This window comes from Mustela putorius, unplaced genomic scaffold (genome assembly GCF_011764305.1).
Source record: "Mustela putorius furo isolate JIRA1106 unplaced genomic scaffold, ASM1176430v1.1 tig00000275_pilon_pilon_pilon, whole genome shotgun sequence".
NCBI classification, from domain to species: Eukaryota; Metazoa; Chordata; class Mammalia; order Carnivora; family Mustelidae; genus Mustela; species Mustela putorius.
In genome coordinates this window covers 12,477,933-12,498,410 of record NW_025421341.1, presented here as the reverse complement: position 1 = coordinate 12,498,410, position 20,478 = coordinate 12,477,933, and the positions used below count along the sequence as shown (strand labels likewise).

General features: G+C 43.7%; 1 protein-coding gene across 3 annotated transcripts in view; it reads left to right on the top strand.

Annotated features, from left to right (window-relative positions):
- Positions 1–429: 429 nt before the first annotated feature.
- KLF7 (Kruppel like factor 7) overlaps positions 430–20,478 on the top strand; it is a 90,271-nt gene continuing 70,222 nt past the window's right edge. The window contains exon 1 of one of the 3 annotated variants that reach the window (XM_013062276.2): positions 430–1,017. In XM_013062276.2, coding sequence (XP_012917730.1) covers positions 916–1,017 — 102 coding nt within the window. In that variant the 5' untranslated portion in view covers positions 430–915. The remainder of the gene's footprint in view (positions 1,018–20,478) is intronic. The other 2 variants (XM_004764251.3, XM_004764252.3) reach the window with 2 other exon arrangements.

Genomic DNA, 20,478 nt, shown 5'->3' with positions numbered 1-20,478 from the left:
TGGCCCCAGCCCGGCCGCCTCGGCGTCCCGCGAGCCGGCGTGAGTGTCGCCGCGGCCCTCCCCGTCCCTCGCGCTCGCGCTCCCGGGCCGCCGCGCAGCCGCCTCAGCCCCCTTATATAGCCCTCTAAAAATAGCTCGCCTCGCACCGCCTTGTAAGGCAGCAGGGAGATCCGCAGTCTGCCAATCGGCGCTCGCCGCCCGAGCCAAGCCCCGCCCCGGACCCCGCTCCGCGCTCCCCATTGGTCCTCAGTGACTTCATGAGCCCCCTGTTTACCTTACATGGTCACACGCGGCCTAATGGACGCCCTCCTCCGAGATCCCACGGCTGCGCGGAGCGCCGGGCGGAGGGGGGGGTAGTTTGGGGAGGGGGAAGAGCAGGAGGAGGAGAAAAGGAGGGGGGGGGGAAGAGACTACAAACTAGCAAGGATGGGGTGGGGGGTGGGGAGGGAAGGGAAGGGGGGGGAGAGAAGCGATCGCGAGAAAAAAAAAAATGCAACCTCCCAAAATAAAGAGCAAAGATTGCATTAGGAGCGAACAGCGCTGCAGAAATAGATGGCAGCTTCGTGTCAGTGAGTTTGCATCCCCCTTCCTGATCCACGAGCTGGAGTGATTAGAGCCCTGGAAGGGAATTGTTACTCCCGTGGAGAAGTCCCCTTTTCCTGGCAGCCGTCTGCACTTGTACATGCTGGATGCCTCTCTCCATCCACCCCACTCACTCTCTCCTCTCTCACCTCCTCTCTTCCTCTCTCCTGCATTGATTTTTTTTTTCCTTTTTAGTTGACTGAAACAAAACAAAACAAAAGGGCCACTGGATGTCTGCCTTCTTGGGGGGTGAGCCAGACAGACTGACAAACAAACAGACCCAACTGTGTTCGGGGGAGGGTTTCTCCTCCCGTTTTGCCCGGCAGCAGCAGCATGGACGTGTTGGCTAGTTATAGTATATTCCAGGAGCTACAACTTGTCCACGACACCGGCTACTTCTCAGCTTTGCCATCCCTGGAGGAGACCTGGCAGCAGGTGAATGATTTAAATTACTTGTGTAAATCGTGTGGTGGCGGCGGAGACGCAGGGGCTGCGTTGGTGTGGGCTTGGGGTTGAATTTTTTTTTGTTTGTTTGTTTTATTTTTTACCCCCTTTTTTGGCTGTTTGTTGTCTGAAATGTTTTCGGAAACAGTCCTCTGCGCTTACCTCTCCACCCACCCTCTAACCCCTTAGTGTGCTGAGCTGAGCAGCCGGTCTGAGCTGCCTGCGTTTCAGTCACCAACACACATCCTTGCGCACACGTTGTCGGGCTCACTGTCCCCAGCACAGACCTGCGTAACTTCTGGGGTTCGGAGGAACCGGGTGGGAAACTGGTCTGGGGCTTTATGGGCCATGGATGACAGGATACTGCGTCCCTACATGCTGGAGCTCTACCTGCTTGGTACCTTAAGTCAGGTTCAGTTCTTTCAACTGGTGCTGTGACGACCGTCAGATAGATGGGGGTCAGGAGGTAGGAGCCTAGCGGAGTGTTTTCCCAGTAATGAGCGAGTGTCAATAAAAGATAGAAACTGATTTTGAGATGAGAAGGTGGGCAGAAGGGAGAGGAGCCCAGTGACAAAAGATACTCAAGGATATCTAGGAGGACGATGGGAAGATGTATCTCTCTAATGCTGACCATGCACTGTAGATTTCCCCAGTGCAATGCCTCCATATGTATCCTTGTTTTCTCTTTTTTGTTTGGGAGGGTTGTCCCTCCCTGGTTAGAAGGCACAGCCTCTGACAAAGGGTGGTGTGTGCTTCCACGCCTCTGACTTTGTCTTAGAGGACTAGTTAAGAAACTCCTAAGATGCTGAAGGGCACTGATGCCAAGTTGGCTAGGCATCCCACTGAGGGCAAAGTGGGTCTGGTGACAAGTTCCCTGGGCTTTGTGAAGTGGAATAAAGAAAGTGCTGGTCAGTGGAAAGTGCTAGATGGGCTGCGGAAACAGTCGTTTTCTCAGCAAGGATTAGGAAGTGCTGAAGGGACACTCTGCAGGAAAGATGGTGGGTGGGGGGCGGGGGGGGGCATGGGTATTCTTTAAAAATACTCCAGTGTGCACCATGGAACGTCCAAGAAGACAGTCTGGATTTGCACATTGGAAGTGTGAACTCGCACAGTCCGTCTTGAAGAAACCAGCCTGCCCTTGGGGAGGACTGCGAGAGGCTTGGTGTGTGGCTGTTCATGTAACTTCACCCAGTGACAGCAGCTTGTTAAGGCTAATGAACGGCTGAATTTCCTCTGCCAGGATCCGAAGCGGGATTTGCCAGCTTGAGGCGGGGATGTAACAGTTGCTGCTTTAGCGAGTGAGGTTTGGGTTTGCGTATAGGGAGCGGAGAGGCAAAGCCGATCCTCTGACTGTACCTTTGTTACTAGTTGCTCTTCTGCCCTTATTAGAGGCGGTGAGTTTTCCTCCAGGTGCTGGCCTCTGCTGTCTGTGTGGCCACAATCCATTGCTGTCCAAGGATGCCGGCAGAGACCCTCGACTTTGTCTCTGAGTGCACACATAGTTCACGCATTCATAGCGCAAGGCGTTCCTTCAGTGCATCCTTTCCCTCATCCCTAATGAGACTATCTCAGGAAGGGTCTGATCTTGTCCTCCTTTTATTTCACATGCTCAGGAAGCCAAAATGTGGCCAGAGTTTCATTTTCTGAAATAGCTTTCCTTTCACGTTGTCAGCCCACTGGTGTCAAACCGGTTGCATATTAACAACTGTCTAGACAGGTTAGGGTAGGGAATCTGTTGATTTAGTCAGCCTGCCCAAGGCAGCCCTTGTTTGTGACTAACTGTTAAGCAGTGTTGGAGGGAAAAAAAAGTTGGCTTTATTTGTTACAGCGTTCCCTCCTGATGAATCACACAACTTTGTTTTGGTTCAAGTTTTCACAGTAGTAAAGCCTGCTTTGGGGGAAGGCCTCTCCAGAGGAAACCTGCTTTTCTAGATCTGGTTAGATCATCCAGGAGAGAGTCTGGATCTGTAAAGAAACATCACTGGTTGGATAATTAGGGGATGCATTAGATCTCTTGTTTCCTCGGAAGCCTTCTTCTGTGCTTTCCTTCCCCCTCCTCTCCATAACCCTTTCTACTTGCCTCTGTCAAGGAACCTCTAGCTCAGTTTCTATCTGCAGGCCAAGGAATCTCATCCTCCCACTCAACCCCCAATACACACACCTCCCTCCTTCTTGACTTAACCCTCCCCAACCAGCAACTACTCTTACCTTAAAACCCTTTGCCAAGCTATTTGAGAGGCAGGCTCATAGGCCACACTGAAATATAACTTGTGGGGAAGCTCTGCTAAAGAAGATATCGCTCTAAGGAGCTCTCTGCTCTGGTCCCTGTAGTCACAACTGCTCTCTTGAAAGGTGACTGTGACTCTAAGTTCATGCTGATGACAAAACCTCCAACCTCCATCTCTTCCTTCCTCCCTCTCCTGCCCCCGCCCCTGCCGGCCTGTCCCTCTTGCTGCTTCTGTGTAAGGAGGGGGGATGGTTATATGCAACTGTCGGGGCCAAGTCAACCATCACATGGTGAAATTTTGAGACTCCTTTGCTCAAAATGGCTTAAGAAGATTGCTACAAAGAACCCCCAGGCAGGAGGAAGTTTCCTGATGCTCTGGGGTAATCAGATTTTAGAGGTCAGATGAGGAGCAATTATTAGATGTTCTCTGAAAGTGAACAGTGTACCTGGCCTTGAGGAGATGAGCGAAATACAGAGATTCCAATAATCTGATTTGGTTTGTAGAGAAAGAGTGGCTTGGATAATAAACCCAAGAACATCTGGGCATTTGAAAATTAAGGATGGACTCTTTAGGGATTTTATTTTAAACTGTGGCCTGGAATAATTGTCCTGCTTAACAGTCAGTGAGCTTGGGATGGTCCTCCTGTCACGGGGGTTGTCATTTTGACATTGGGCTTTCAAGCAGTGATGTCTTTAGCAACCTACAGCTCCAACTCTGAAAATCATTGCCGGTGTAATTTTAAAATCCAGATGCACATCCTGCATTAACAGCTCTCCATTCCTGGGCTCTGACTGCATACTTAAGCACTCGGCCCAAGTAACATCATCTCTGCCTGTCATATAACTGTAAATTACACTGTGCTTATGTGGTCTGTTATTTTATGGAATTCAGCTGACGCACAACTCTTAAGGCTACCAGCCTTCGGTTCTTTGGAAACTTGCAGGAAATTTTCCAAGAGCCATCTGAGCAAAAGTAGGAAAAAGTCAAAGGTAGGACAGAAGCCGGAATAGCTTATAGGGTGCCACTTGATGATTCATGAGTTTTGTTGCCTGTAGAAGTCGTGATTTTTCTGGACTTACTGCTGACTTGGAAAATAAAAAGGATTTGGTATGATACTCTTGGTTATTTTTTCCCAAGAAGCTACAAAGACTTGTAGAATTTGGATAGATTTTGTAAACCTAGTCTGCTCTTTCACGAGTGCAGGTCAAGTAATGAAGTTCTGAGTCCTATTTGCACTTAGCTTTGCTCCATGCCATTGAGGAGCATGGTATGTTTACTTGAAAACTCTTATGGAATTATGCTTGTTGTTAATGCTGATTCATAATTGGCAGATGGGGTCAGTTTCAGGCCTCCTTTTTGCTCAGAGAAAAATTTTCCACTGCTACTGGAAACAAATAAATAAATCATAGAACATTCCTCCCTCCTCCCCCATTCCCCCATTGTTTTAAACTAATGGCATACTTGGCTACTGTACGAACTAAAGTGTCCCCATAACACTGCAATTTCATCTTGGTTTCAGGCACTGTGGAACGCTTTTTACAAGGGCCTTTGATATGAGGCATCTCTAGGGGACAACCTACAAAAATGGTTGCCTTCCAAGAACAGCCTCATGATACAAGGGATGGGGTTTGTTCTGTGAGCTACATTGCTTCTTCCTCTTTATGGTGATCTTGCCTTTGCACTGACTTCTACAGGCCTGAGCAGCCAGGTGCTGTCTCAGCCAGAAAGACAAAGCCAACTATAGGGTCTCTGCATCTGCAGGTTTGCCTCTGTCCCCAATTTGCAGAAAACCTTGTCATGAATTAGAATTTCTTGGCAACAGCACCACCCAGGGAAATTTGTAGACACAAAGGAGCCTTGCTAACCACACTGAAAGGATAAAATAGCTGGCTTTTTTTTTTTCTTTTTTGTATGTTATTTGTGTGCTCTTCAGTTACCATAAATCTTTTTTTTTAATTTGAAACAGTGATGAAAAAAAAATATGAAAACTGTCCCGTTGTTCAGATTTTCTATATAAGGTTGCAACCACTAAATGTAGCTTTACAAATGAGAGCACATGTAAGTGCAATCAATCACATACTTAGCCTTTCTTTAATAGACTGGTTTCCATGTTCTTTTTAGTAGATACATCTTTGTGTAGATTTAGGGGCTCACAAACATTATCATTCGGTCTACCTGTTTGCAGTTCAGTATTTTAAAGTGAGTGGATGTTACACTGCAGATATTTTTACTACATCTGTCTTTCGTGGGAGGATAAAGGAAGTGGTGACTTCTTTGTTCTCCATGAAACTCCCACCCCCCACTCCCTACCCCGAGGAGAATGTGATGTTGGGGTCCAATCCATTTAAAGGGCAGAGCAGAAGATGCACGGTGACAGCCTTACCCTGAAATGATTTATGTCATGGGTATGTCAGAGACCTTCAGATGTGGGCTCTTCCTCTCTTCCAGCCCATTCTAAATATAAATGCCAGTGGGGGCTATTTGCCTCTCCGCTTAAATGGGAAGAGTTTAGAGAGGGTCCTAATGGGGCTTTTAGTAGCCCCTCTTATAAATCTTCAGATTCTTGTCCCTTCAGAGGATTCCTGATTTTAACTTTCTGAGTACAAGAAGGCATTGCAGTCTTCTTGAATCACTCTGTGCCCATTGCGCGAAGAAGAGTACCGTTTACTCTGGCCTGCCCCCACTGGCTCATGTTGTTGGAATAGCTGATGCCCCCTATCTCTGCAGTTTGTAGTAGTGTGCAAGGGTCTCTGCAGTTTGTAGTAGTGTGCAAGGGTTTTCTTTTCTTTTCTTCGCCTATGCTGGACCCTGTCACTGGCCAATGCAGAGAACGCCTTTGTGATTCTGGTGCACTCAGTATATCCGTGAGCATGTGTATTGGAATCGGGATTTGCTGAAAGTTTAGGACAGCTCCACAATTTAACCTGAGTGGTGCCAGAAGGGAGGGGTGGAGAGTTAGTCTCTATACGGAACAAGTCCCTTTGTTTTCCTGAATCATCTGAATGCTTACTTAGCGTAAACAAGTAGAAGCCTTTTAACCCAGACTCCTGGATCTTCACAAGTACAGTGATTAGGACGCTTTACAACTACTAATGGTTTTAGCCAGTGGAACAGTACAGTGTCTCATCATTGATGTCACATGTAACCTGGGCAGGCCGGCCCAAGGCGCTCCGCCACCCCGTTCTGTTGTGTGCTCACCCTAGAACATCCACTTGAGAAACCACCCTTTTTCAATTTAGTTTAAGAGTTCCCAAAATAAATGAAGTCTTGCCATTACCAGCACATGCTTTTACCTAAAAATGGTCATGATCTTGGGTTGCCTTTATCTGCAGCTGCTGATTTGGAGAATGAGTTCTACTGCCTTGAGTCCTTTTTGTTTTCCTCACTTGGCATTTTGGTGTGACAGAGGACTTGCTAAGTGTCCTGTTATTGTGGTCATTTCTGCCTCCATTAGAGCAACTTCTAGTAGCCCTATCCACCACACATGTGGTCGATTGGTATTACAGCCAAGGGTCAGCTGCAGCCTTGGAATATGGGCCTGGTGTCAGCCTGCTTGAGGTGTGGGGGACTTCTGATTTCATAGTGATACCATTCCTGGTTGAGCTGGTGGGTGCAGTCAGTCACACCTTGTGAGATTTCCTTTGTTTATGTTAAAATATAGAAAATATCTCACAGTAAATCCTTCATTCCTTAGTTGTGATTATTACCAAAATACTCTTTGGGTGACAATGCACGTATAGAGTCTGGCCTATAAGCTTGACTCCAATAGGGGAGAGTAAGAATGTTCAAAAATAAGTGATACAGAATCAGAATGTAATTGCCAAAAAAGGAAATTTTAAGTCCTGTGAGTTTTTGAACACTAACCTGTGCTCGTCTGTATTTACCCACTTTTGCCACAACCTTGTTTATAAAACATGCTTGAGATTTACTAAGTCCTGTTGCTCTTTTAGCTAATGGCACGTTGGGGCTGGCGGCGTTTTTTAGGGCAGATGAATATACAGTGTGAATACACATGTCTGTAATGGCCAGGAAACAGCATCCATGTCATTCGGAAATGATTAGATGTAATTAAAATAATGAATGTAGAGCCACATGTGATATCTATTTCTGAATATGGGTTTATTGACATTTCCTGAGGGTCATATTGAAAGTCAGGCCCCAGGCCTTGTATAAACCTAGGAACATAGAATCTTGGAATTTCAAATCATGAAAGGGGTCTGGGTTTCTTCAGTTCTAAGATGCTAGTGTTGGACCAAGTGGTTGTTAAAGCAGGTGAAACATTGAACCCTCCAAGAGGTCATAGCTGTTGTTAACACTGATGGCTCTTCCAGGACTCAGGACCCTTTTCGGATGCCCACATCAGTTTGCTTGCCTTTGGTTACACTGTCTGGGTGTACTTGGAGTCACTTCTCATTTTTACCTCCTCTCTCTCTCCCTCCCTCCCCTTAAAGGGAACAAGAAAATCCCCCTTTGTTACTTAGAACACGGGTACATGGGATCCTGGAATTGTCTGGGACTTAAACCAAGCTACTGAGTATCCTGGTGAAGGCTTATGAGTCTGACTGAATCCCTTTTCCACTTTTATAATAATGTGTGGTAATCTGGAAAATGTACATTGTCCTGGAAAAAAAAAAAAGCCCCCAATTACATCTCTAGTTTTGCTTTAAAAAAAGTCTGTCACTTCAGTGATAACAGGTAGAGTGGGAGTAAAGAGTGTGCAGGATGTTATGGTAGGGCTTTGGGATGGACAGTAGAACTGGGGTTTTAATGAAAAAGCATCCAATGTGAAATGGCTTTTTCTCTAACAGCTTGCCAACAAAGAGACCGCACAAAATGGTAACAGCAGTCATGTGCCAATTCAGGAAAAATTTTTTTTGAAGTTTTTAAAAATTACTAGAGTAGGCTGGATGGGCGTTGAGGTTGTAATATTTTACAAATTTGAACCCCCCAAAATACGACATATTGAGATAAGCAGTTGGGAAGAGAGTCAGCTTCGGCGCACTTTTCAAAATGTCCCTTTGGGGCTAGTAGATGAAGTGGGCCTAAGTCCACAGTATACCTCTGAAGGAAGGGAAACATAGGGTGCTCTTCACCCCTTTTGCCTGGTGATTTTTTGACCTTGTCTACCCAATCTTGGGGACTTACTCTCTGTGGTAACTCATCTCGCTCATCCGTTTCATCTCTACAATCTTAGAAACTGCAGTTTCCTCTCCAAATGGAGACTTCTTCATTTCTTCAGAGCTGTATCCTGAATCTCCAAATGCAGATATTTTCCTGACTTTCAGGTCCCCAATGTGGGGATGGATTGCAAACATGGTATGGATATTAAAGGCTTTCGGGGTTGTCACATAATCACCTCAGCTGACTGTGTCACAAAGCTTGAACTCAGCAACATCTTTCCTCCTTTCCTGGCTGCCTAGTCTATTTTATTGAGATGATCTTTCTTCTTGTGATCTATGTTTGAAGCTCTAGTCATCTTTGGCTACGCTCTTCCCTTGCATCCAGTCAGATGAGAAGCCCACTGCACTACCTCACCGTGGCCTTCACCTTCCTGCTCCTTCTCCCATTCTGCAGGGTAGCCCTGACCACCCCTGACTGGGTTTCTACCTCATCACCATGTTTTCAAGCTCTTGATGTCTCCCTGTTGCACATAGAATGAGGCCAAACTTCTAAGAGTCAGGATGTTCTAGGATGTTCAGCTTGGCCTGGGTAATCATCACGTTTCCCTCTTTTATGTGCAGTAAGTGCCATCCAGACTGGATCACTGTACTTTTTCCTGCCCTGGTCTTTATTTCTGCCATTTCCTTCAGCTTTTTATTTCTTTTTGCCTTTTCCCCTCTGATTCTGTTTGTCCAAATTCTACGCATCCTTTAACTTTCAGATGGTTGCCACATCTTCCAGGAAACTCCTTTCCCTTCCCTTGGCCGATAGTAACTATTACTATTTCTACACTCTTGTGTAAACTCTTTAATTTTTCATGATGCCTTTTAGTTTTGTTTCGTAGTAGACTTTTTCCTTATTGCCCTCCTTCCCTCTTTTTTTCTTTCTCCCTGTCTTTATTTCTTCCTTCCTTCTTCCCTCCATCTATTTCCTTCCTCCTTCCTTCCTTCTCTTGTCTTTTTTTCCTGTTCACTTGTTTTTCCAGTTAGGTTGTCTGACGTAGAGCAGAGTTAATGCCTTGCTTATAATTTGATATAATCAGCTTTTAATGTACAACCCTTTAGGTTCATAGAGAGCCTTATACACAGTAGGCATTCAGTTGATATGTAGGGATTATGATATGATGGTGTGTTAAAATTGGAGTACGTCTGCAGCAATGGTTTTCAAGCATGGCTGCACCCCAGACCAATCAAGTCAGCATCCCTTTAGGTAGAATCTAGGCATCAGTGTTTTTTTTAAAGCTTCCAGGTTATTCCAATATGCCACCAAGGCTTTGGGCCATTAAGCTATGGAGAATTAATGTCAGATATGTCAGAGTTGCAGGTGCCTGCTGCTTATATGGAAATTCCTGCTTTCTAGTGTAACTTGGAGTCCAAGTGTAATAATGGAGGTTTAGAATAAAGCAGGACAGTGCTGGTGGATGTACTTCGTCCGGCGCAGTGGTTAATAGTGATGGCCCAAGCGTTGTTTCACCCTCCTTGTTTTGCTTTCCCTTGCCTTAAAGTGTCAAATGCAGTCCCATTTGGCTCACATTCCTGTGACCCAGTAGAGGTTTGCTTAACCTGGTCACATTCCGTTTCTGGTACCTTTGTGGTGTTGGGCATTCAGCTACAGCCATGCCGTGCTTCAAATAATTCATTCTCGGCAGGCCCTCGACCATGAGTTTCCACTTACCTCAGCCTGCTCTGTGGTTTTAAAGGGATGGGTGGGTGCATGCATGGGCTTCTGTGGGTTCTGCCAGGTAGGCATCAGGTAGCAGCTCTCCATATTTCTTACTGACCTCACTGTTTGGAAGTAGACTCTGTTTCTAAAGGATTTCAAAGGACCCATGTTTCTAGTAAGAGGAGCAAAAATAAACTGTGGAAGAATTGCCACTGAGGACATTCAGGCAAGGAGGCTGCCTCCTTGTCCGTGGAAGGCTTAGCTCTTGTGGTAATGACCATGGCATGTGGTGATCTTCACAAAGAAGCCTTAGAAATGCCTCTGTTTCACACTGTGATGTTTGCAAAAATGTATGTACTATAGCTACCTCCTTTTATCTATAAACTGTCTTTGATGGGGGTATGGTTGGCAAGAAAGAACATCATGAGAGGAGCTCAGAGCTTAGGGTTGAAGGATGCCTTTTGGAAAGCTCAACCCAGCTGTGAAAACGGCAATTAGCTGTGGAGCAGTTGCTGTGCAAGGGAGTGCCTACCTGCTCCTGACCCTGCTCACAGGCTCACCTTCCGGAGCGGTTCGCTGGAATTCAATGGAGTGGTCAGAGCGCTGGCTCTTATTTTTGGAGAGGCGGCAAATTTGTCAACGTACAAAGGAGTGGAAATAGATTCCCCCTACCCACACCTTTTGAGCTTTCGGTGTTTGTACAGATGGCCACTATAGACCCTGTTCGTAGACCCCAGTTCCTGCCTATGGTGGGAGGAGGAGGCTGCTACGAGGAGGCCCTACTTGGGGCTGGTTCTCCTGTGAGCCACCGGGCATGCTGCTCAACGGCAAACCGAGTTGCTGTTCTGAGATTATTCAGCCCTTACCTGTGCATTTGCCTCTCTACATCAAGGTTCCTGGGTTTCTGTTTGTTTGTTTGTTTGTTTTTGTTTTTGTTTTTGTTTTTAGTAGAGACCAAAAGATCATTTCCTCCGTGATGGGGATTTTGCTATTTACTTGGAGAGTCTAACAAGCATCTGTATTAAGGGTTCAGTCAGAAGGGCTCCGAGTGTGTTGCTCATGGTCTCTTGTCATTAGCACATTCTTTCTGTAACTAAGGAGCAGAGAGATATTACAGAATTTCCCATTCGGAGGTGAGAAAATTGAAGCAGAGGAAGATTTAAGCAAGTTGTCTTTTTCGCAGTTGCAAAGCAACTGCAAAACCAGTGTCCATGGAATGTACTTTCCTCTTCCCGCTTTCCTCTTGGTGACTCTTCCTGTCGTCATAATGAGCATTATTATGATATTAGGCATTAGATATTATTATAATATCTAATATATATCAACTATTCCCTGAAAATGATCTCATTTGAACTCATCATATGCAGCATTTTATTTAATCCTCCCAACTCTGTGAGATACAGATTCTGCATCTCTCCATTTTACAGATGGTGACTTTAAGGTTGGAAGTATTAAATGACTCGCCTGAGGTCACACAACTTGGAAGTGAGGATCCAACCAGGCAGTGTGCTCAATACTCTGAATTTTTAACATTTATCCTGATGCTTGTTGAGATAGGAGACACCAGGACAGAAGCTTTAAGGTCATGGCCTGGCAACTGACGGACCTGTAGGGATTTGAATAATTCTCTGGTCTGTCTTATTCCTGGGGCTTGGTTTTTTCATCTGTAAAAGGAGTGGACTATGCTATATCTCCTTCAGGTCACAGTGTTTGGTGATAGTCAAATTACATGGAGGTTTTGGAATAAGGCAGAGCTGCAACCTTGAAACAGTATCTCTGAGCCTCATTCTGTCATCTGTGGAATGGAGTTAATACTGCTTCCATAAGGGTAGGCATGTTGACTCTCTGGCCCAATGTCTGGCATTAGCATCCACTTAACAACCGCTCATTTCTTCTCCATTTTCAACTATCTTTCCTCTCCTCAATAGCAGTGCAAAGTGGCACGGGCTCTTTTTCTAAATGGTATCACTGATCTATGACACCAGTGATCCTGGAGTGTCTAAGAGAAGGTGAATGATGGAAAGCAGGGCAAGAGAGAGGTCTGGGCATTGTGCACGGTATTCCTTTATCCATCCCACAGGGAAACTCTTATGAAGTCACTCGTACTTAGAACTGGGGAAAGACCAGCATACCCATTGTCCCCTGAAACTGGGCCTATGTGACATGTTGAAATTTGGCTGGCCTGCTCATGCACATTTCCAAACCCATTCCCCTTTTTTTTAAATCTCCAGTCTTACTTACGACTTACTTCCCTTAAGTTTTTCCAACATGTGGGGTTATTTGTTTTAAGAGCCAGAATTAGGCATATATAACATAATACAGTGCTGGTTACTACACCTGCCATTTCTGCCTTACCTGATGACTGAGCTTACAGCAGCTTATGAGAGTGAATCAGGTTTTATGAGATCTATAAATATCTCAGATAGGATTTTTATTTCATTTTCCTCCTTCAAATAAGACATAATGGAAGCACTCACATACACAAGGAATATTCTTTCTGTGATAAAGTAGGGCGTTTTTGAATTGGCCTCTGAAAAGCAATAATTTGATGTGGTTGTTCATGTTGGGAGTTTTATGGGGGAGGGGGAAGAATCATGCATATGCTGCCATAAAACTCAAAGATTATTTCCTCATATTGAAGGTTTAGCCCAGCACCTATGGAGAGATTTATTTCAGAGATGCCAGCCGGGTGCACAGACTGCATTTCCTCTTTCTGAGGAGTGTGTGTATTTGTGTTTTCTTTGATACATAGAAACCGGGGAAGGCGGGCCCCATGGCAGGCAGGAGGGGGGCTCCTGGAAAGAACATTTCTAGTTCTTTCTCTAGCCTGCTTCCAGCTATCCCAAGGGAGAATGTCCTCATCCTTCTCCCCACTTCAAAGATTTCCTGGGAAGTCTTCACACCACTTAATAGATCAATGAGATCTTTTTTCCTGGAATTTCATTAAAAAAAAAAAATCCTAAACTCTTTTTCTTTTTTTACATCTGATTTTTTTTTTTTTAAACTATACATCAACCAATACCAGGAATGGAAAGGATTTTTCTTATCTTGCTATTGAGAAGTATCTAGAAGGAAACTTGAACATGTAACTTTAAAAAACGTATTTTAAAAAACAAGCCATAAGCGTTCTAAGTACCCCACTCCATTTGCCATATCTAATCCAGGGCCATTGTGACAAATTTAACTACAGATTTAACTGTCTGACTTTCTGATTACTTAGATGTTTTTCTTTTGTTTTGTTTTGAACAGCCTCTCTCTACATATATCTTCCCCAGAGTTCAGTAGCTTTGTGTTTAACTAGATGGTAATTTGTTCTCACGTGAACTTAGTATACCTGAACCAAAGACATGCAGAGGATTTTTGCTTTAGTATCATTTAATTTTTTTTCTATTTAACATCATCTCAGTGTGGAACATAATCCTACCATTTTGGCTCTGCCACATATACCCACTGTTTTGTGCTTATCTTCAAATGATGTGATCTCTTTCCTTCTGGCTAGAACTTAGTTTAGGGTAGAGGCTAGGAAGAGTTAGATTATCAGGGACACAAACAGGAAGCTCCTAGGCTGAACTGGCTTAAAGACGTGTTTTATTTGGCCAGCATACATATTTCAATTTTCTTTTTAATTTGAATGTTTTTAGACAGATTGTGTGCTCATCAGTTAACCTTATCTCCATTATTTCTACCTAACTTCATTTCTGATCTCTGGCCTGGACAGCATACGTTTGGATTTGTGAGTTCTAGTCTGGCAGCTCTCTGAGACACCTCCTCCCCCTCAAAATTCTATGATTTGGGAACAACCTTTATTTGTCCACCCCAGTCTCAAGTGGGATTGCCTTATACTCTCCCCCAGAATTCATTTTCATTGTGTCTTAGATTTCTCTGCCTTCCTGAATGTCTTTGTTTGGGATTCTATTTTATAGAGCAGCTTCCAAATTGCATCTGAATTTCTCCTAGTCATCCAGGTTCTGTTGTAGATCTTTGAAATCTGGGATGGAAAAGGCCATCTGGTTTACCCCTCTCCCTGCCTGGGCTGAGCAGTTGCTCCAGAGCATGTTCCTTCCTTATTGGTATTTGCAACATTTTCCAATTTGGAAACTGAGTTTCCTGAGCTTGCATCCATCCCCCTTCTTGGTCTAAGTGAGAGCAAAATGGGACGATACCAAACAAAAAGTATTTTTTGGTCGGATAGCCCTCATTACCAAATGGCTGCTATTGTCAGAGTTTCTTTTGTCACTCCTGGAGACCCAGTTGGTCAGTGGTGGGAAAAAGTCCTTTTTGAGGAAGAGAAACACATAACGGGTTTCTCAGCCTGACATAGAGGCATGTTGTACAGAATCCCATTAATTGCTTTAACTGCTTATTTTTTGTTGAGGTGGATTTTATATGACTTGTTTCACGGAGGAAATGATGCTTTTTGTGTGAAGAAGTCCAGGACATTATAATAAAGTACTTTCCTGAGAATCAAGTAATTTGCTTTCTTCCTACCCTTGGCACGCAAATACTGCCAGCAAGGCACTTGGCCTTCATTTTCTAATGCTTTCAGGATGCTGTTCTACATTAGAGGTATTTAAAAAAATTTATTATTTTATATTGGCTCCCTTATATTACTAAGGATATCACTTAGGTTGACCAGATGGTGAATTTCAGGGTCGTACTTTTCCTGTTTAAAAAAGCCATTTCTTTGAAATACTTGATGCTGAGGGTTCCTCCTTCCTTTCTCCAATCTCCCAATGCCTTTTCCTTTTTTTTTTCCTTTTTAAAAACTTGAGTGCTAAGTAAAGGCCCAGCATCATTATCCTGTTACTATACATATTAAATACTTTTTAAACTAATAGCTATTTTACTGTGTGAATTAGCTTACCATTAAAATATTTCCAAAAAAAAATATTTCAAAGAAGGAAGGAAAAGAAAAGGGGGAAAAAAAAACAAACAAAAAACAGGCATGTGGACTTAAAATGTCCTTGCACAGTTTTCCTATGAAAGAGAAGCAGAATGCAAACAAAACAAAACAAAACAAAAACAAAAACAAAAACAAAAACACCTTTGTTTTCCTACCTAAGATGTGTCTGCCTACTTTTTCCTCCTGCTTTTACTTCCATGATCTCCTCTTTGTGCTCCCTCTTCGTAGAGGCTAGATTTTTTATTTTATTTTATTTTATTTTATTTTATTTATTTGAGAGAGAATGAGTGAGAGAGAGCATGAGAGAGGAGAAGGTCAGAGGGAGAAGCAGACTCCTCAAGGAGCTGGGAGCCCGAGGCGGGACTCGATCCTGGAAGTCCAGGATCATGACCTGAGCCGAAGGCAGTCACCCAACCAACTGAGCCACCCATTAGATATTAGAATTTAGAATATAGAATATGAAGAATATTAGAATTTGAAGAGCATGAGACACCTCATTACAATCTCTCTTCCCCCTCCTCAGTTTACAGGTAACCTCCCTGAGCCTTAGAGATCATTATTTCAGTCTGAGCCAATATTGGACCTTCAAGAATTGGGAGCCCCTTTTCAATAGTTTAAATATATTCTCATGTTAACACAGCGTGTGGTGCAGCATGGTTCAAGGCAATGCCTCTCCAAGGGTGGGTTGCACTGCTTAAGTTTCAAGAGCGCAGTGTTAAATAACAACAAATTACCATGGGAAGCAGTATTTTTTCCCTTTTCAGATTTTTTTTTTTCCAATCCTTGTGACTAACTCAAGGAGAAAGACTCAACTTTGTGATAGCACCAAAGGCTTGATAATCTTTCTTTCTTCTCTTCCTCCTTCTCCATTTTCTCTTTTTGCTTTTTTGCTTTCTCACTTTCTCTCTCCCCTCCTCCTCCTCCTCTTCCTTGTCTTCTTCCTCTTCCTTCTTCTTCTTCCTCTTTTCCTTTTTCATCTTCCTCTTCTCATAAAGAGAGAACAGATCTCAGAACCAGAGCTTCTGGCAGACAAACATCCAGCTATAAGTTAATAATACCATTTTGGTTTGTTGTTTTTAATTTTATGGTTATCTTTTATGAATAAACATTTACAGGAAAAGTATTTTAAGATATATGCAACCTTAATACATAACATCTTAGGCAATTAAAAAAGAAAATGATAGGGAAATGATTGTACAGATGGAATATTGATTTGGTAAAAATGCATAGAGGTGGAATGAAAATTAAATTTGAGAAATACTGGTGTGGTAGAAAATTCAAGAGATTTGGAGTCAGAAAACCTGGAATTTTGTCCTGACTTTGGAAGTATAGACCAGGCAAATTGCTAAACTGCATTTTCCCATCTGCAATATGGGGATTATAATAATAGGATTGTCATAATCAAATGATATATGGATGTGAAAGTGACTTGTAAACTGTCACATGCTATACAACGTTATTGTTTTCTATTCTGTGGTAGGAAAGGCTTTTGTTTCAACCTTTAAACTAGCACTTCTTGTTGGCTTTCTTCCTCTCTATGATTTCTGTTCAGTTTTCTGAGGAGTAGCTTTTTATTTGTTCAAATAAGGCTATAACTTGTGACATACAGCACTTGGACAAACTTTTCCTACTGGTTGTCTAAAAGTGGGGACATTTCTGTGTGTGCGTGTGTGTGTGCGCATGTGCGCGCACACACACGTGCACTAGTTTTTACATAAACTTTGAAAAAGTAAATTTGGTTTATAATCTATGGCATGCCAAAACTTCTGGATAAATATAACAAATTTGCTTAATTTTTAGGTGCATTTTTAAAAATTAGAGCATTTTACCATGCATGAAACAGTTTGTGTGTGTGTGTGTGTGTGTGTGTGTGTGTGTGTGTGTATTAGTACCCAAGGATAAAGATTGGTTTGGGGTTTGTGTAGAAGTGAGAATTCTGGGGAGAGTTTGCTTCTGAAAGTGGAAGTCTGTGTGGCTAAAATGACTCATTAACAATGTACTGTCACATGTTGTTAGATGATAAGAAGATGGGGACTTACCTGAGTAGGAAGTCCAAGACTTACCATGACTTCTTAGCTTGACTTCCAAGGAAACCCAGCTTATGTCACATAGGTACTGGAGTGACAGATCACCATGTGTGCTGTCTGGAACATGAACTCTTATCCCAGCCTAGGGCAACCCTAGTAAGAGGTAACTTTAGATAGGTTGATCTCTCCGATAAGGACCACACTGACTCCACTAAGGATGCTGAGATCTCTGCACCACTTCAGAGAGGCACCATACTGATGAGGATTTAGGAGACCAGAATGTTAGGTCAAAGGTCTGCTCAATACTGCCTCACCTGAAGCACTGGTGGAAATGATCTCTGCCTGCGAGGGGCCACCAGAGTTTAGTCCATCTCTTCTGGGGTGGAGTGGCTCTGTTGTTTTTATCCCCATGAGAAGTAGAAGTTTGCACCTGGGATGGCCCTGGGGAGCAGCCTATATGGTAGCTTGGCATAGGCCTCTCTTGCTCTGTCTGTTGGGTCAGATCTCAGACACAGCTATCCCCTGACAGCAGGTAGGGTGGGTTGAGGTCCCTGAAGCTCATAGCTTCCAGGTCGCTCTAGCTCCAGACTTTCAAGGAAAAGTGAAGATGAAGAGGGTCAACCCACTTCTCTAGGGACTTGTCAGGACATCCCTTTGGCTCAACCTGCCACGTGAGAAATTTGATTCTGGGGTCAGGAATGTGACAAAACACTTGAGTATGCAGCTGGGTTTTTGCCTGTCAGTGTGATTTGCAGGGAAGTGTGGCCATAAAATGCTTGAGATCACGAATTGGACGACTCCCCATCTGGAGAGCCATACCTTTCTCTGCAAAATTAAATATTTATGTACTTTTAAGGTTTAGTTTTGATTTTTTTAAAGAGGATAGAAACACACTCAACTATTAAAAAAAAAAAAGACAGCATAAAATGTTTTAGATCTAGTGGTAACATTTCCAAGTTCATAACAAAGAGCTTTATTGGAAAACATTGTTTTGTTCTTTAAAGAAAAGCAAACCAGTCCTAAAACAGTTCAAGAGCTGGCTGATCAGCAGCCCTGGCCAGAGAACACTGTGCAGGGAGCAGAGGCCAGGGGCTGACATTGGTCTTCAGCACATTATGTTATCAGAGAACTTGGTCATTGTTGTTTCCTCCTCCTCCTCCTCTCCTGCTTTAGGGTTCCTCTGCTGTGGCTTTCTCCATGAAGCACTGACTTATTTTCCCTTTTAAAAACACTTTTTATTTTGAAATGATTATAGACTCAACAGTGAGTTGCAAAAATAATTCAGACTCCCATTCACCTTCTACCCAGCTTCTCCCAGTGGTGACATGTGATTAGATAGTTATCCAGTGATGGCTTGGTTTCTTCTGAGGCACTTAGCTCTAAGGGAATGGGGTGAGTGTGGGAGGAGGAATCACCTAGAAAAGGTGGGTGTGGAGGGAGCTATGAGTGGGTGTAGAGTGGCAAGCTAGAAGGAATCCAGGCCTCCCCCACCCCAGCCTCATTGCAACTGGGGTCTCTTGGCTGTTAAAATGAAAAGCCAATTATCTTCTGCAAAGGAGGAAAAAAGAGAATAAAAATGTCTATTATACATGCTGATATGCTTAGCATTTCAAATAGAAGAATATACATAAGTACTTGTTGCCAGTTTGGGGGAGAAGGAGGGAGAGGGTACTGGGGGGTGAAGAAAGGGACTTTTTTTTTAAAAAAAGATTTTATTTATTTATTTGACAGAGAGACATAGTGAGAGGGGAAACATAAGCAGGGGGAGTGGGAGAGGGAGAGGCAGGGTTCCTGCAGAGCAGGGATCCTGATGCAGTATTGATCCCAGGACTCTGGGATCATGACCTGAGCCAAAGGCAGATGCTTAATGACTGAGCCACCAGGTACCCCCATTTTTACGTTTTATATCCTTTCTGTTCCATTGAAATGTCTTTGCTTTTGCATATGTTCATTACTTTCTTTTTTTTTTTTTTTTAAAGAGCAGTCCAGGTGATGGAATAATGGGCCTCTTATGTTTTTCTTGTTATATGGTTTTTTGTTTTCTTTTTTTTTTTTTTTTTAAGTCTTATATGTTACTTTAAAAACTACCAAGCTTCTTGGAAAGATCGATAATTTGGAATGTTAAAAATTACCTATAATTATAGCACAATTGCTGTTCTTTCATGCAATCAGTAAATGAAGTCTGCTTCTCCCCTCCCTAACCTATTTTAGAAAATAGATACAAGAACCATAGAGAGAGAGAGGTTAAATATCAGGTTTATCATTGATAAAATTGGATTTAGACCCAGTTGGGAAGGGCCATTTCATTCTGGCTTCCCAGTATTTACCCTGTCCCCACATCCTGCTAGCTTAGGGGCGGACCCATCCAGGAAGGTGTGTGGTCCACCAAACAGCAGTTCACCAGGATTCCCCAGGCCTACCTGTTCCCAAGGTGCTTCCCACATGGCATCTGATAGAATCAAGCCCTCCAGGAAGGGGTCAGGTTGAACAGAGGTGAGTGAGCACTGCACTGTTTTTCCTTTCTTTCTCTTTCTCCTTCTCCTCCTCCTACTCCTCTTATTCTTCTTCTTCGTCTCCTCCTTCTCCTCCTCCCCCTCCCCGTCCTCCTCCCCTTCCCCCTCCTCCTCCCCCTCCCCCCTCCTCCTCCTCCTTCTCTTCTCTTCTCCTTTCCTTTCCTTTCCCCCTACTTTCCCCTTTCCTTACCTTACCTTTCCTTTCAATCACCAGTTACTTTCTTACCTGAGCAGGAGTGAATAAAGGAAGTAAAAGGAAAGAGAAGCTTTGCTTCTAGAATATTCTGAAAAGCAGTTATTTCTGGGGGAGGAGAGCCCTCAGGGAAACAAAGTGCAAGGGAAGGGCTTCCCCCTACCCAAAATGAAGTCTGACGAAGAGGGAGCAGCATGCCTCTAGAGGAGGGGAGGAAGGAGCCTCACAAAGCAAGGGGAAGGGCTCAGGGTGCAGGAGAGAAGACAGGAGGTCTCAGAGATGGTTTTACATTGGTTTGTCTGACTCAGGGAAAAGGAGCAAGGGTCCCCTATCCTTGGCCCTGGTACGTAGGAAGCCCCTGCCAGAAAGAGACTGGGAGTAGTGAGGGAAGGGGAGTGACCCAAAGTGTATTTGGTTCTAGTGGGTTTTGAATTCTACCAACCTCACCTGTAACTGAAAATGGGAAGAAATTGAGGACTATAGAGAGCAGAAGTCTTAATGGAAGAGTGGTATACGTGGAGAGAATAGAACAGAAGAAGTCCATGTCTCTAAAATGCTCTGGCTATGGGGACTACTTTGTCCCTGACCTGTCCATCTGTCCACCTGCCTTTTCTTGGCTATTTCACATCAGAACAGAACTCAGCCCTAGTCCCTGAAGTCAACTGGCCTTGATGATCAGAGTATGTCATCCATTAACAGGGGATGAACATATTAGGATAATCATACTGGGACATAGTAAACCTTTGAGATTATTGGGAACGAAGTA